The sequence below is a fragment of the Geospiza fortis genome, unplaced genomic scaffold, assembly GCF_000277835.1.
Source record: "Geospiza fortis unplaced genomic scaffold, GeoFor_1.0 scaffold662, whole genome shotgun sequence".
NCBI lineage: Eukaryota > Metazoa > Chordata > Aves > Passeriformes > Thraupidae > Geospiza > Geospiza fortis.
In genome coordinates, this window is record NW_005054450.1 from 821,593 (window position 1) to 834,993 (window position 13,401).

The 13,401-nt window shown below is 51.8% G+C and overlaps 1 protein-coding gene across 1 annotated transcript in view; it reads right to left on the reverse strand.

Annotated features, from left to right (window-relative positions):
- Positions 1-8,039: 8,039 nt before the first annotated feature.
- The window catches only part of ENO1 (enolase 1), an 8,487-nt gene continuing 3,125 nt past the window's right edge, over positions 8,040-13,401 (reverse strand). The window contains exons 3-11 of the mRNA XM_005427682.2: positions 13,139-13,197; positions 12,464-12,533; positions 12,144-12,277; positions 11,791-12,013; positions 10,081-10,278; positions 9,646-9,847; positions 9,397-9,505; positions 8,932-8,990; positions 8,040-8,501 (exon numbers count right to left, since the gene is read on the reverse strand). Of these exons, the coding sequence (XP_005427739.1) occupies positions 8,432-8,501; positions 8,932-8,990; positions 9,397-9,505; positions 9,646-9,847; positions 10,081-10,278; positions 11,791-12,013; positions 12,144-12,277; positions 12,464-12,533; positions 13,139-13,197 (1,124 nt within the window). The 3' untranslated portion in view covers positions 8,040-8,431. The remainder of the gene's footprint in view (positions 8,502-8,931; positions 8,991-9,396; positions 9,506-9,645; positions 9,848-10,080; positions 10,279-11,790; positions 12,014-12,143; positions 12,278-12,463; positions 12,534-13,138; positions 13,198-13,401) is intronic.

Consider the following 13,401-nt stretch of genomic DNA (forward strand, 5'->3'; position numbering starts at 1 on the left):
CGGGACGGGGGGAGGTGTCCCTGCCATGGCAGGGCTGGCACTGGGTGGGCTTTGAGGTCCTTTCCAACCCAAGCCAGTCTGGGACTCTGTTGTGTAATAAACATCTGTGTACCCCCCAAATTATCCCCAGCCAGTCCTAGCAGGCAAAGCCACATCCTCACACCACCACCAAGTGATCCAATTATGAGTTTGGTTCACAGCCAGGGGATTGCTGCAGGAATAGCACTTGAAGCTGCTGCTTTTTTTGGGTTGTCTTTTTTTTTTTTTTTTTCCCTTTGGCAGAGATGCAGCTCTCCCTGTGGACAATAATAAACAAAGCCACAGAGCTCGTCCCATAATCTTCTCCCAGCTAAAGCCACGGGGTTCAGTCAACACAAGGAAGATCAGGGAGCCCCCAGATGCTGCTGAGGGACACCTTTGTTCCTCTGGGTGCTCACTGCAGATCTCTGTGGCTCACAGCCATGTGCAGAGAGGTCACTGGTGGGACCAGTGGGCACGTTCCGGGTGTGAAATGCCTGATGTTCATGCAGATTGTCCCTGTGGGAGCCTGGCAGGCTCTGCTCTGGGTGTTTGGTGCCTCTGTCTTGCAGCGCTCCCGGGAGGTGGGAACTGCTGACACAGAGAAAGCCTAATTGGCCAAATCCACAGAGACACCGAAATTCCAGCGTGCCACAGGGGTACCCACACAGAATGTTAATCCTCACATTCCTCTCCTTACCCCTGGATGTTTGTGAGGATCTGAGCAGCAGAGTTTCTGCTGAGTGTTCTGGCTCTGGAGCACTCCTGGCTCCCTGCCCCTGCTTGGTTCCCCATCTCCCACACCATCCCAGGGCTCTGGCCTCTGGGACCCTCAGTCACAGGGTTCAGCTCTTCTGGGCACCCCCAGACCCACTGAGGAAGGAAACAGCAGGAGCCTCAAATTATTCCTGTTATTGTGGTGGTGGTGTTGTCACGGAAAAATCACACCACGTTTCACCTGTTACCATTCCATCTCCTTCATTTCAGGGGAACAAAACCAAACAGTGGCAAAATTCCACTGGGGCGTTCTTTCTCCCTTTGCCAACCTTTGCACCTATTTTATTGGACATCCATATGGCAGTGTATACACTGTATTTAACTTTTTTAAATTACCTCTTTATAAATCTGTTTTAACATGGCTCTATTTTTGATGACTGACATTTTGCCAACTGATTGAAACAAAAATCTACGAGGAAAAAATCTAACTAGAAACTATGAAGTCAAAACACACCAATACTGAGAAATTTGTGAACGCCATTTCAGCCCAACTAGTTAAAATAATGGAGGGGGGGTTTTGGTTTTTAATTCTGCAGTCATGAAATTACAAACCAGTCCTTGACCATGACAGATGAGTCAGGTTGTAACCTCAGCAATGCAGTAAAAACTCAGCTCTAATGAAACAGGCAAATGTCAATACAGCGATTAGCTCGGGAGATAATATTCTGAGAGGCTTTTACAGATGACCTAACTCCACTCACAAAAAAGGATTATTTGTCATAGCTGAATACCAGCCCTTTAGCTGAAAACTGTTTGCTTTGGGGGGTTTTCTGTTTTGTTTACTGTAGAAATCTCAGGAATTTAAAATCTCATTTCCACAGATATTACCAGGGAATTTTTGGAAGGCTCATCCCACTTGGAGGCCAGTGCTCTGGATATGTGTGAACTCCTCCTGGACACAGAGATCTCTGCATAGAAGTGGCTGTACGGCTTGCAGTGAAAGCAGAATCATGGAAATGAGATTCAAATCAGTCTGGGCACATTCACACCCACTGGAGGGAGCAGCAAGTGCCAGGGGCTGAGCAGAGCCCTGGAAAAGCCCAGTGCCCTTCCCTGAGCTGATGCAACTTCTCTGAGGCTGGAGGAACAAGTTCCCGGCAGGACAGGCTGGGCTGGCAGGTGACCCTGGCACAGCCAGCCCTGGTGTCCCTGTGGGACAGGGAGGAGCTCTGGGCACTGCCAGGGGATGGGAATGAGAGCAGGGAGCCCGTGGGACCAGCCAGCCCCACCTCGGGGGCTCCCTGCACATCCTCAGCCACCTCCTAATGCATTTCCTGCCACCTGAAAGTCTCTGTATTGGCCCTGTCCTTCTGTTTCCCAGCAAGTTTTGAAGCCTGGGCCACAGAACTGTTGAGGTGGAAAGGCCTTTGACATCACCAGTCCAACCATTAACCCCAGCCAGTGCTCCACCAAACTGTCCCTGCACACCTCCCAAACAGCTCAGGAATTTGGGGGGAAAAGCTCCATTTCCTGTGTGACCATTCTCAGGGTTCTGACACACAGCACATACAACCACAACGTTTCTGGGTTTCATATTTTGAATATTTTAAATCCCGGAAATGTAAAATGTTATAAATTAGTTTCCTCATTAAATTAAAAAAAAATTTAAAACCTTTTCATCTTTTAAAGGTTTTCAATTTCCCTGACTCAGACCATTTCCTAGTGGGTTCTGCATAATGAATATTAGCAGAGGTTGGCTTACCACAGTGTCTGGTGAGACTCATTTATCAAAGCCCAGGATGTGCGCCGTGCAAAGGGAAAAAAATCCCATTGAAAGGGAACAAAAAAATTTCAGCCCTAACAATCGCTCCTCTCATTTCTGTAAACTTGGGCATGTTCCAGTGCATGTGGAGAGGGGACAAAATGGCATCTGCAGAACATGAAACGTGTCTAACGAGAGATTTGTGCACCTTGAAAGGCAGCGGTGCTGAAGCTGCAAATGACTAATGAGTCTTTCCTCAGGAGTGGGATTAATTGCATCACCCCTTGATGCTCAGCCCTGGATCCTGCTTACACCCAGGGACAGGCACAGGAGCCCATTCTGGATTTACATACCAGATAAAACCTGCTAAACAAATTAAATAGCACTCACTTGCCTTTAGCCCCAACCAGGGCCTGGATTGTACCAACATCACAAACTGGCAGCAGCCCTTTGAAGCAGGGAGATGGAAAAGGGATCCAAGCACAGGAGGATTTGGGGCAGTTTTTGGTGTGTTTTTTGGTGCCTTTTCACCTTCAAGCCTCCCAAGCCCAGTGTCTGAGCAGCCACTGGACACTGAGCTCATGCACACTCACTCACACAACCCCAGGGGCACCTTCACACCCAGCTCCATGGCCACACACTCCAAACCTTGAGGCTTTTCCATCTCCTTTCCTACAGCAAAGCAGCTCTCCAGCAGGCCATGCACAGGGACAAGGACAAGGTCCTCGTGCAGATCCAGTGGGATCTCACACAGCTCACAGTGGGGTTATTTTCAATACTTCCAAACTCCTGGGCTCTGCTAAAGGGAATTCACAGTCAGCCACAAGCACAGCACAGAGCTGGCTCCTTTCTACATTCCCTACAGTTCATATCAATTGATTGCTCATCATCAATTACCGAGCGAGCCCTCACCATGGCAGCAGATGTCAGAGCAGCTGAATGTGACATCCAGGGGAGGCCAAGGAGCCCAAACCAGGGGCTGTTTGCCAGGGCTGGCCTGCTGCTCCCTGCCTGTTCAAAGCTTTGTCTGGCACTGCTGAGCAGGGACTGACTTCCCAGCTGGGCACTTCCTGCATGCCCCTGTGAATGCAGCACTGCATGCACTCCTGCAGTGCAGGGAGCAGCAAATGCAGCACTGCATGCACTCCTGCAGTGCAGGGAGCAGCAAATGCATTTCCAGCTTCTTGTCCTAAGTGACCCACTTGGCTCTGAGCTGTTATAAATGACCAAAGCATTCAAGGGAGAGATGGATTGATTTCAGATTTGCATTTTTATCCTTCCCACTGCAAATTGCTCCTCCAGGAGGAGGTGCCTGGCTCCCACCTCCCCCTTGTAGCTGTCCTTTCCCTGCTGTTGCAGCACTGCTGCCTTTGATGCACCTCTGAATGGACTTTTCTGAAGGGAGAGAAAACAGAGCCGCAGCAATGGGAACATTTCCATTTCAAGCACCATCTCCTTTTTCCCCTCAGCACTTGTTATCTTCAAAGCACTGCCCAAAACCGACTGAGGAACCCTCCCCAGCGCCCTGGGAAGTGTCACCCGTGCCTGGGGACAGGTGAGACAGGTGAGCAGCGGGGAAATGGCCCAGCAGAGCCGAGGCCTGGGTGCGTGGCCAGGGCTGAGCAGGGCTCGCACCTGCAGCTCCCCATGGGCCTCTCTCCACTGGGGAGCCTTGTTCCTAACACCCTTCACCCCGAGCAGCTGGGCAGGAAGAGCACATCAGGCTTTGTTCAGCACCACAGACCTGCCTGGGGGCTGAGGACAGGCCCAGAGCTGAGACTCTGCCCTCTGGGAGCAGGTGCCCTGCCCTGGGGCTGCTCCAGCCCAGCTGCTTTCCTGGCTCCTTTTCCAAGGGAACCCCACACCCTGTGCCCCTCACAGGCACCCCCAGTCCCCTGGTGGCCCCATCAGCAGGGGGACACTGGCCCGGGGCTGCAGAGCCAGGCTGGCCCCAGGATGCTCCCTCCTGCAGACACTGCTCTCAGCACGGTGTCAGCTTGCCTGGCCTCTGTCCAAGGGGTTTCTTTTGCAGAATTAACCCGCATTCCTCCTCTCTCCTGTAACTGAAGCCTGTAACTGGCACCTGGATGATTAAACCTGTGTGGTTCCAGACAGAGCTGTGCCTGTGCCTCCTCCTTCAGGCCTGAGATTTCACCACACACTCACTTCCAGTGTGGCACAAGGAAGTCATCTGGGCACTGTGATTATTTTCTTCCTCATAGTTTATTTTGTATCTGTCATTTTTATCATCTGAGTTCTTTATTCAACCCCTTTTCTTCCTCCATTCCTCAGTTCTCTTCCTTGTTTTTTTTTGTGGGGTTTTTTTCCTCCTCCTTTTTTTTACCTCCAGGCTTTCCTAGCAGAACTGAGGTCTGCAGCTGGTTTGGCTTTGTTTCTTCTCCTCGTTCCCCTTCTCCACACCCTGCACTTCCAGTCTCTGAGGGTGTCTATCCATGGAGCACAAAGTGCACGCAAAGTGCCCCAGATCTGATGGCACCTGGGTCCCTCTGGGTCTTTTTCCCTGCAGAAAGGGCCAGACCTGGGCTCCAGCCCCAGCCCGGTGACCCGGGAGCAGCTGCAGGGAGAGGCCCCATTCCCTCCTCTCCTCAGAGGAGGCTCCTGCATTCTCACACCCACCCACAGCTCCTATCTGCAGGGAAATCATTTCACCCTGCCACACAAATGAGCAGCAATCACAGCTCTCCAAGGGAGTGCTGGGCCCGAGCTGGTGCCTGGCACAGCTCCCTCAGTGCTGCCACAGCCCCAGAGCTGCTGGGGGAGGCAGGGCTGGCTCTGAGCCCTGTGCCAGTGGCACAGCCAGCCGGGTGTCCTGGCAGAGCCCAGCCCCAGCCCCAGCTGCTGGGGGAAGGTCAGGAGTGCTGTCCTCACTGGCACCAGGGGCTCACGTCTGGCAGGAAAGCCAAGTGCTGAATCATCAGGTTTCCCAAGATCACCGAGGGATGGCAACATTCCTTCCTGCCCAGAGCAAACTCACTGGGACAGGGCCTGGACCAGGCCTAGAAACCAACATGAGGAAGTCAGTGCTAAGAGCAGGCTGGGCTACAAGGCAGAAAAGGCACCCCTGTGTTGTCATCTTACTGTAAATCTCCCATACCTTCTCAGTGATTCCTCATGGGCAGTTCCTCACAGCACTGACTCCTTTTTCTTCTTCACAGCACAGCCAACAAACTCCAGCTCTTCTCACCCACCCAACCCACTCTTTTGTAGCACTCTTCTTCTTACTGGACACAGCTGTGGCCTATTAAGGGCAGGCCTATTCCTAATCTTTGGTGATTAGTACAGCTGCAACTCCTCAGGTGTGAGACTACCTTCTGCATTATCTTTATTTTCTTACATTCTATCCCTCCGCACCCCTGCACACCTAGAAACAGCCAGGGGTAATGGGGGAGCTTTCCCACTGCACTCCTTTGCATCACTCCATTATAAATCCTGCTCCTGAACAGCTCCCAGAGCACCTCCTGCCTCTCCCCTCTGCCCATCAGTCACCACAGCTCTGCTTTTAAGCCTGGCTGCTATTCTCAGAGCAGCCTCCCAGCTCGTGTTTGCTAAGCTGATGCCTCCTCTGCTCCAAGGAGTGCCATCCCTGCAAATTATTGCAGTAATAAAGCCACTGGCTGTGCCACATTTGCTCTCTGTTATAAAGCACAGCCTTTCGAGTCCAACTCCGTGGGGACAGCAGGGAAAGGTGAGGAGCTGTGCAGCAGGAGCTGAGCCCTGATTAAGGAGCAGACACAGCTCCCCCCTCTCCAGCACTGCAGGTTTAGGTCTTGATTTTCAGCAATCAAATCTTGTTCCCTATTCACTGATTCCCCTCACTCCAAACACACACAGCGTTCCCAATCATTCACTTTTCTCTGACACGCTTAAAATCCTTATCTCCAAACCCCAGCCCCACGTTCCAGCACTTCCCCTCTCGGGGCTCTTTTCTTCCTTTGCAAGGGACTCCTTTCAACGCTGCAGCCTCATTAGGGAGAGCCTGAATCCGCTGCAGCTGGAAGCCCCTTGCTGATCCGGCCCAAATACTCTCAGAGATTGAACTTGAAAGCTTTCTGAGAGGGGTTTGATGGGACAGGTGAGCACAGCACCTGACACGGCAGGATTGATTCACAGAGCAGGAGAACACACGGTTCAATGGCAGCTGACTCCAGTTTGGGGCTGTACAGCCCCAGCAATGTTCCAACCCTGCCATTGCCTGGTTATTTTAAGGCACCACACACCTGGTAATTGACCTGTAAGTGTTCTCTCCACCTTGCTCTGACAAGGTGGGAACGATAATGAATTCATTTGCAGTGATAGTGGAAGGGGCTTTTGTCAGAGCTGGGACTGAGCTCTGGCTCTGAGCCAGGATCCAGAGTAGGATTCCAGCCTGGCTCTCCCCACAATGATGGGGCTGCACACAAGCACAGCAGCCCAGGTGCCAGGCCCTGCTCATGTCACTCATTTCATCACAGCCTCACTGCCCTTCGGGCTTTGCTCCAGTCACTGACCTGATTTTCCAGCTCCTTTTGCTTTCTGATCCTTATTAAAAGAAAAGCACCAGGTGGAAATAGAGGCCCAGGCAAGGGGTTGAGCATTTGGCTTCACTTACTGAAGCGCCAGGTGAGGAGCAGCCCTACTCGTGCTCCTGAACACAGCTCTGCTAAAAAGCTTCCTAAACCATTCTGCAGATAGTAGAAGCTGCCTCTTTGAGAGAAGAAAAATCCCTTGATAGGATTTGTGTGTAATTAGCTGGTTTATTCATTTAACAGGTCTAATTCAGAGATCAGCTAAGTGTGAAAAGCGCAGTGGGCTTCAAATTTGCCACAGAGTGCAACCAGCTCAGAGCAAGGCCTGGGGAAAGGACAAATGTGGGAGAGAGGAGGCCCTGGCCCAGAGCTGGGGCTGGTAAATTTGGTATTTATAGCAAAGCTTTTCTTAAGAGCAGCCTGACAAAGGAGATAAACCTCCTAAGGAAGCACAGTTGCCAGGTGCCATGGGAAGGCTGTTTCCCCGTTATTGCCACACCAGAACTGAGAATATTCTTTAGGGTAGCAGGTAACATGTGCCCTGCAGCAGCGCTGGCTGTGCCAGCCCCACGGGGAGGATTTAAAACATTAAAGAAACAGAATTGGTTTGCGCGAGTGCGGTGCAAGGCCCAGCGCGCCCACCGGGTGGCAGCACCGGGCACCGCAGAGTCATTAGCAGAATCGGAAATTAATGATTTTCTTACTAATCTGACACTACGGAAAAAAAGCAGCAAGAACTGGCCTAGACATCCTCTCGCTCAGTTGTGTAATGATTTGTTTTTTCCTGTCTGGGAATGGACTGAGGTCACAACTCTGCTCCCTGTGACAGTGCCCACACAGCAACAGAACCACCACAGGGACAGACACCCCAAAAACTCCTGCCAAACCCCAGGAAAAAGGGCAAGACGAGCCTCAAGGTCCCTTCCAATATAAACCATTCCATGAGTCCACGATGCAAAGGTGGGAATCCCTGCTCCCCAGACTCCTCCAAATTCTTCCAAGCCACACACACATTGTTGAGTTGTTTGATGCTTTTATTTATCACATGTAAAAACACTACTGTCTCTGTCTGCAGGTACCTCTTGCTGCACTGCAAATCACACGGCTCCAAACGTTGAAGATGAGACAGAGAAGGGAAATAAAGTGTTTATGCCCAGAATCACAATGTCATGACCCCCGAGGGTGTTAAATACACAGAACACCCCCAGGGACTGTTCTACAGAAGCAGCAGAGCATTACAATTAACAGACCAGAGCTGGTGAAAACACTGGGTGAAGGGATCATCTAGAGGATAAGAGGACCTGCAGACTGGTCTTTTCCTTCAGCTGCCCTTATCTTTCTAGTACAGGTAACTGTGATCTAAGTCAATATCTAGTGCTGAACCAGAACAAAGGGGACTCTTCCACACTTAGTTGACACGAGGGTTCCTGAAGTTCCTCCCAGCAAAACGAGCCTTGCTGCCGAGCTCCTCCTCAATTCTGGTGAAAGACAGAGAGCACTGGGGGTCAGCAGCCAGCAGAAAACCTCAGCACAGGCCTCACATTGAACACCTGGCCCACCACCTGGTCCTGAAACACCTGATCCATGTGGCACTGAAACTCCTGACCCACCTGGCCCTGAATCTCCTGGTGGTGCCCACCTGGCCCTGGAGATCCTACAAGAGAGCTCCCACCAAGCCCCTGCACAGTGGGGCAGTGCCACACATCTGACACAACCCAAATGCCAGAGATGCTTGCCAAGAGAAGTGCCTCGTGCACAGAGGACAGAGTCTCAGTCCAGCATCCCAGGATGCCTGGTGTGATCTGCTCTGGACCTCACCCACCCAGCTCCTCCTGTGCCACGTGCTGCAGGTGTTTCTGAGGGGCAGAGCCCCACAGGAGGAGTGCCCTGCCCCAGCCCCAGGCTCACCTCAGCAGCTGGTTGTACTTGGCCAGACGCTCGGATCGGCACGGGGCACCGGTTTTGATCTGAGGGAAATCACCAAGTTAGTGAAGAACTCTGAAGTGCCAACACAAAACTTGCTCAGGGTAATGAGCATCATCACAAGCTCTGCTTGGGCATCAGGCTCAGTGTCTACACAAGCAAACACAGCAGGTCTTGGGAGCAGTAGAGGCTGTGCATTTGCTATCAGCTGCAGGACCAGGAAAGCCCAGTACAGCCACTGGAGCCAAGACCTTTGACATTGCTGATTAAAGGTGAGCTTGCAAAAGATAAGGTGTTCCCTTGTCACAGTCCATTAACAAATCAGCTCCCTGCAAACAGACACAGCAAACCTGCACCCCTGAGGCAGTGCAGTGCACCCTGGCTTTGGCTTCACCCCCCAAATTATCCCATCAAGCAAAGAGGCAGACTGCAGCAGCTGCAGACACCAACCTGGCCAGTGCAGAGACCCACTACCAGGTCAGCAATGAAGGTGTCTTCTGTCTCTCCAGAGCGGTGGCTCACCATCACACCCCAACCATTGGACTGGGCCAGCTTGCAGCTGCAAGAGACCAAGAGAAGCAGCTCAGAGCATGCCCTGTGCCCAGCAGCCAAGGGGCAGCACAGGGCTCCGCTCTGTACCTCCATCTCCCCCAGGTAAAGCCAGCCCCACCCCGGCCCAGCCCAGAGGGCAGAACTTACGCCTGCAGGGACTCTGTCACGGAGCCAATCTGGTTGACCTTGAGGAGGAGGCAGTTGCAGGCCTTCTCCTCCACAGCCTTGGCAATTCTCTTAGGGTTGGTCACAGTCAGATCATCACCAACCACCTGGATGTTGACGCTGCCAGTGAACTTCTTCCAGGCACCCCAGTCATCCTGGTCAAAGGGGTCTTCAATGGACACCACTGCAGAGGGACACAGCAGCTTTAGGACAATGCCAGCACAAAGGTCCTGTTTGGATGAGTGGCACCAAAGTGCTGCAGACAAGTGCTACCCACTTCCCAGAACATTCCTGAGACCCTGAGAAAGGCAGGAGCTCTCAGTCTCTCCTGCAAGAGGGGCTGCACACCAACTCCCTCCTTCAGCAATCAACCCTGATTCTCCACTTCCACTGTTCTCCCCCTGATGAGCAACTCACCAGGGTAGTTCTTGACAAAGCCCTTGTACAGGTCAGCCAGCTGGTCAGGAGTGATGTATCTGCTGGGGTCATCAGGGGATTTGAAGTCCAGGTCGTACTTGCCATCCCGGTAGAACTCTGAGGCAGCCACGTCCATGCCAATGACCACCTTGTCAGTGTAGCCAGCCTTGGCAATGGCTGTCTTCAGCAGCTCCAGAGCTGCAACACAGACAGCAGCTGCTGAGGGCCTGCAGCACCCCAACCCCTCAGCTCCCACTGCCCAACAGCAGCACACCCACTGGGCAAACCATCCCCCTCACCCCTTCAGGAAGCCCAGAGGAAAGGGTTCTTAAATTCTCCCACTTCTGAACTGACTGGAACAAGATATTACTTTAATACTGCTTTTAGCTTGTAATACCCTTGAGACACCATTATGGGATTCCTAATCTCTTCAGGCAGGACTACATGTCAGTCCAGAAAGCTTAATACTAGATGATTCCACATCCTCTTTCAACTTTATGCATGTGGGCAGGAAGCAGTGCCTGCACTCTAATCCCTTTTAGCTCCAGAGCAGGTGCTGCCCATGCAAGTGCTGAGCATCCAAACCCTGGCAGCAGGGAGACAGAGCCTGCCTCTGCACAGGAGACCCCTCTGGGCATCCACCTGCTCCCCACATGCACATTTACCTGCACAAGAGGGGACAGAACCACTCAGAAGTTGTCTCTGGATGCTGCCCACTGTGCTACTGCTGGCAGAGTCCCAATGACCCCAAGTTGCAGGGGAGCAGCAGGGCTCTGTTTGCAGCAGGAAGCTTAGATTAAGTGTTTTCTTTTGTTGTTGGGTTGGTTTTTTGTTTGGGTTCTTTTTTTGTGGGTTTGGTTGTGTTTTTTAAGATGCTAATGTAGCACAAACTGCAAAAACAGCTGCAGCCAGCAACAAAAATTCCTTGGAATGTAATTGTCATTCAAGGTCATCTTCCCTGATGTCTGCAAGGGCACAGACCCAGCAGAGCTGCATGTGACACTGGGACTCAGAAACAGCACAGCTTTGGTGAGGTCTCAGTGTCTTCAGAAAAGGCAGTGCAGGTCACCAGTCCCCTCCACAATAACACAACCAACAGCTGTAAAGCAAAAAGCAACTGATCTGAGCCCATGTCCTACTGCCTTGTGAGCAGCTCCATTTCTGGAGAGGCAGGGAAAGCTCCTCTGATGCAGTGTTTGTAGGAACAGATATTTTGCTTCCCACAGACAAACTGTCTCTCCCACAGGTTCCTGAACAGAACTGTTTGGCCATGGAAGCAGCAACTGCCTCAGCTTCCCAGGCAAGCCTTTGTGCCCTCCCACACACAGCCAGGCAGGGCACAAACTGCTTTCCCTGTCTGTCTGCAGAAAAACAACTCCATGATATCTGACTGTTGACTTCTGGAACACCTGCAGTGCACAGAAGTTCCCACACCACTCTTCAACTGCAAGGGCACAAGGTTCCCTTAAGCTGCTACAGGAATGAGAGTAATGAGGCCCTGAAGTAAAAACCATCCTGTCCAACTGCATAAACTGATATCCAAGGGAATACTTGACCACATCAGTAGAGCATCTCAGGATGTCTGCCAGGGTAAGAAACAGAGTAAAGACAAAGCAGGAAGTTCTACACCTTTGATCCTATTGATCCTGCTTGTCATTGCATTGGCCAGACTATCAGTTACATCTCCTCCCACACTTGGCTCATTCTCACCTTCTTTGTTTTCCAGGATGTTGGGGGCAAAGCCACCCTCATCCCCGACGTTGGTGGCATCCTTGCCATACTTCTCCTTGATGACATTCTTGAGGTTGTGGTAGACCTCTGCCCCGACACGCATGGCGTCCTTGAAGCTGTCTGCCCCCACGGGCAGGATCATGAACTCCTGCATGGCCAGCTTGTTGCCAGCGTGGGAGCCCCCGTTGATCACGTTGAAAGCCTTGGAGGAAGCAGGAAAAGCCAGGTTGGAACATGGTACCAGCCCTTACATCACACTGCTCGTTCTCTAGAGCTGGATCCAGGAGCACCAGGCTAAAGGCAAAGCAAGGCTGCCCCACCCAGGGACTTACAGGAACTGGCAGAATGACCTCTGGATTTCCAGCAAGGTCGGCGATGTGACGGTACAGGGGAACACCCTTCTCAGCAGCACCAGCTTTGCACACAGCCAGAGACACACCCAGGATGGCATTAGCACCAAATTTGGCTGAAGTGGGAAGAAATTGATTAGAGAAGTGTCTTTATAAAGAGAGACTCAGCAATACCAGCCCATGGTTTGAATTATGGCAGTGCAGAGCACAAGGCCATACACTGGCTGTTGGTTCTGGTAAATAGAATTCTGTTGACCCGTATTTATCTTTTCACCCCTCAGTGCAACACAAAGCCCACTCACATTTGTTCTCTGTCCCATCCATTTCCAGCATCAGCTTGTCAATCTTTTCTTGTTCCACAACGTTCACATTCTGCAGAGGGAAGCAACCAAAATGCTGTTTGACACCAAGCACAGGCCCACGAACCCTCACCTACCCACCCCCCCAAGGGCAGCTGCCAAGAGCTGACCTGACCAATTCCTGTCACTATCACACAGCAGCAGCCCAGGACTGACAGCTGAGCTGATGTGCCATCACTTTACCCACTATCACTCAGTTCTGCACCAGCCTTTGTAGGCCAGGCTTGGTGCCCACAAAGCACAAAGGAATCTCATTCAAGCAGACTTTTCTAGATCCTCTCAGATTTCCCTCCAATCACCCTGCTTGGATAAAAGCTAGCCCCTCCTCATCATTCAGGCACTCTCTGAAGCATAAATCAGCTTGTGTTCCAGCTGCACCCCTGCAGCTCCCAGGGCTGAAGTGTTTCTGCACACCACAACACCAGGCTGCTGGAGAAGGCTCCATTACGTGTTAGATGTGCACTCATTAAGTAAATTAAGTAAAACCATTGCTGTGGTCAGTTTGTTCACATGCACCCCAACACACAGGCTGACACCCCCCAGGTGCCAGCCCAGCAGAAGATGGTTTGGACACTGCCTGGCTGTAGGAGATGTTAAGAGAAGACAGATTGCTCCTACCTTGCTAATCAGTGCAGGTGCAATCGTTTTATTGACGTGCTCAACAGCTTTTGAGACACCTGGAAGGAACAAGCAAATCAGACACTGGTCAACACACAGGTTATGCAGGGATTAGTAGGGGATCTCAGGAACACCCAGGAAAACCACCTCATGCTGCCCCAGCCCCAGTCCAAGCTGAGCTCATGGCCAGGTGTGAACACAGAGGCCCCTCGCTGGACTGGGAGGCACATGAAGGATGCATTGGCTAGGACTGGTCCAGGAAT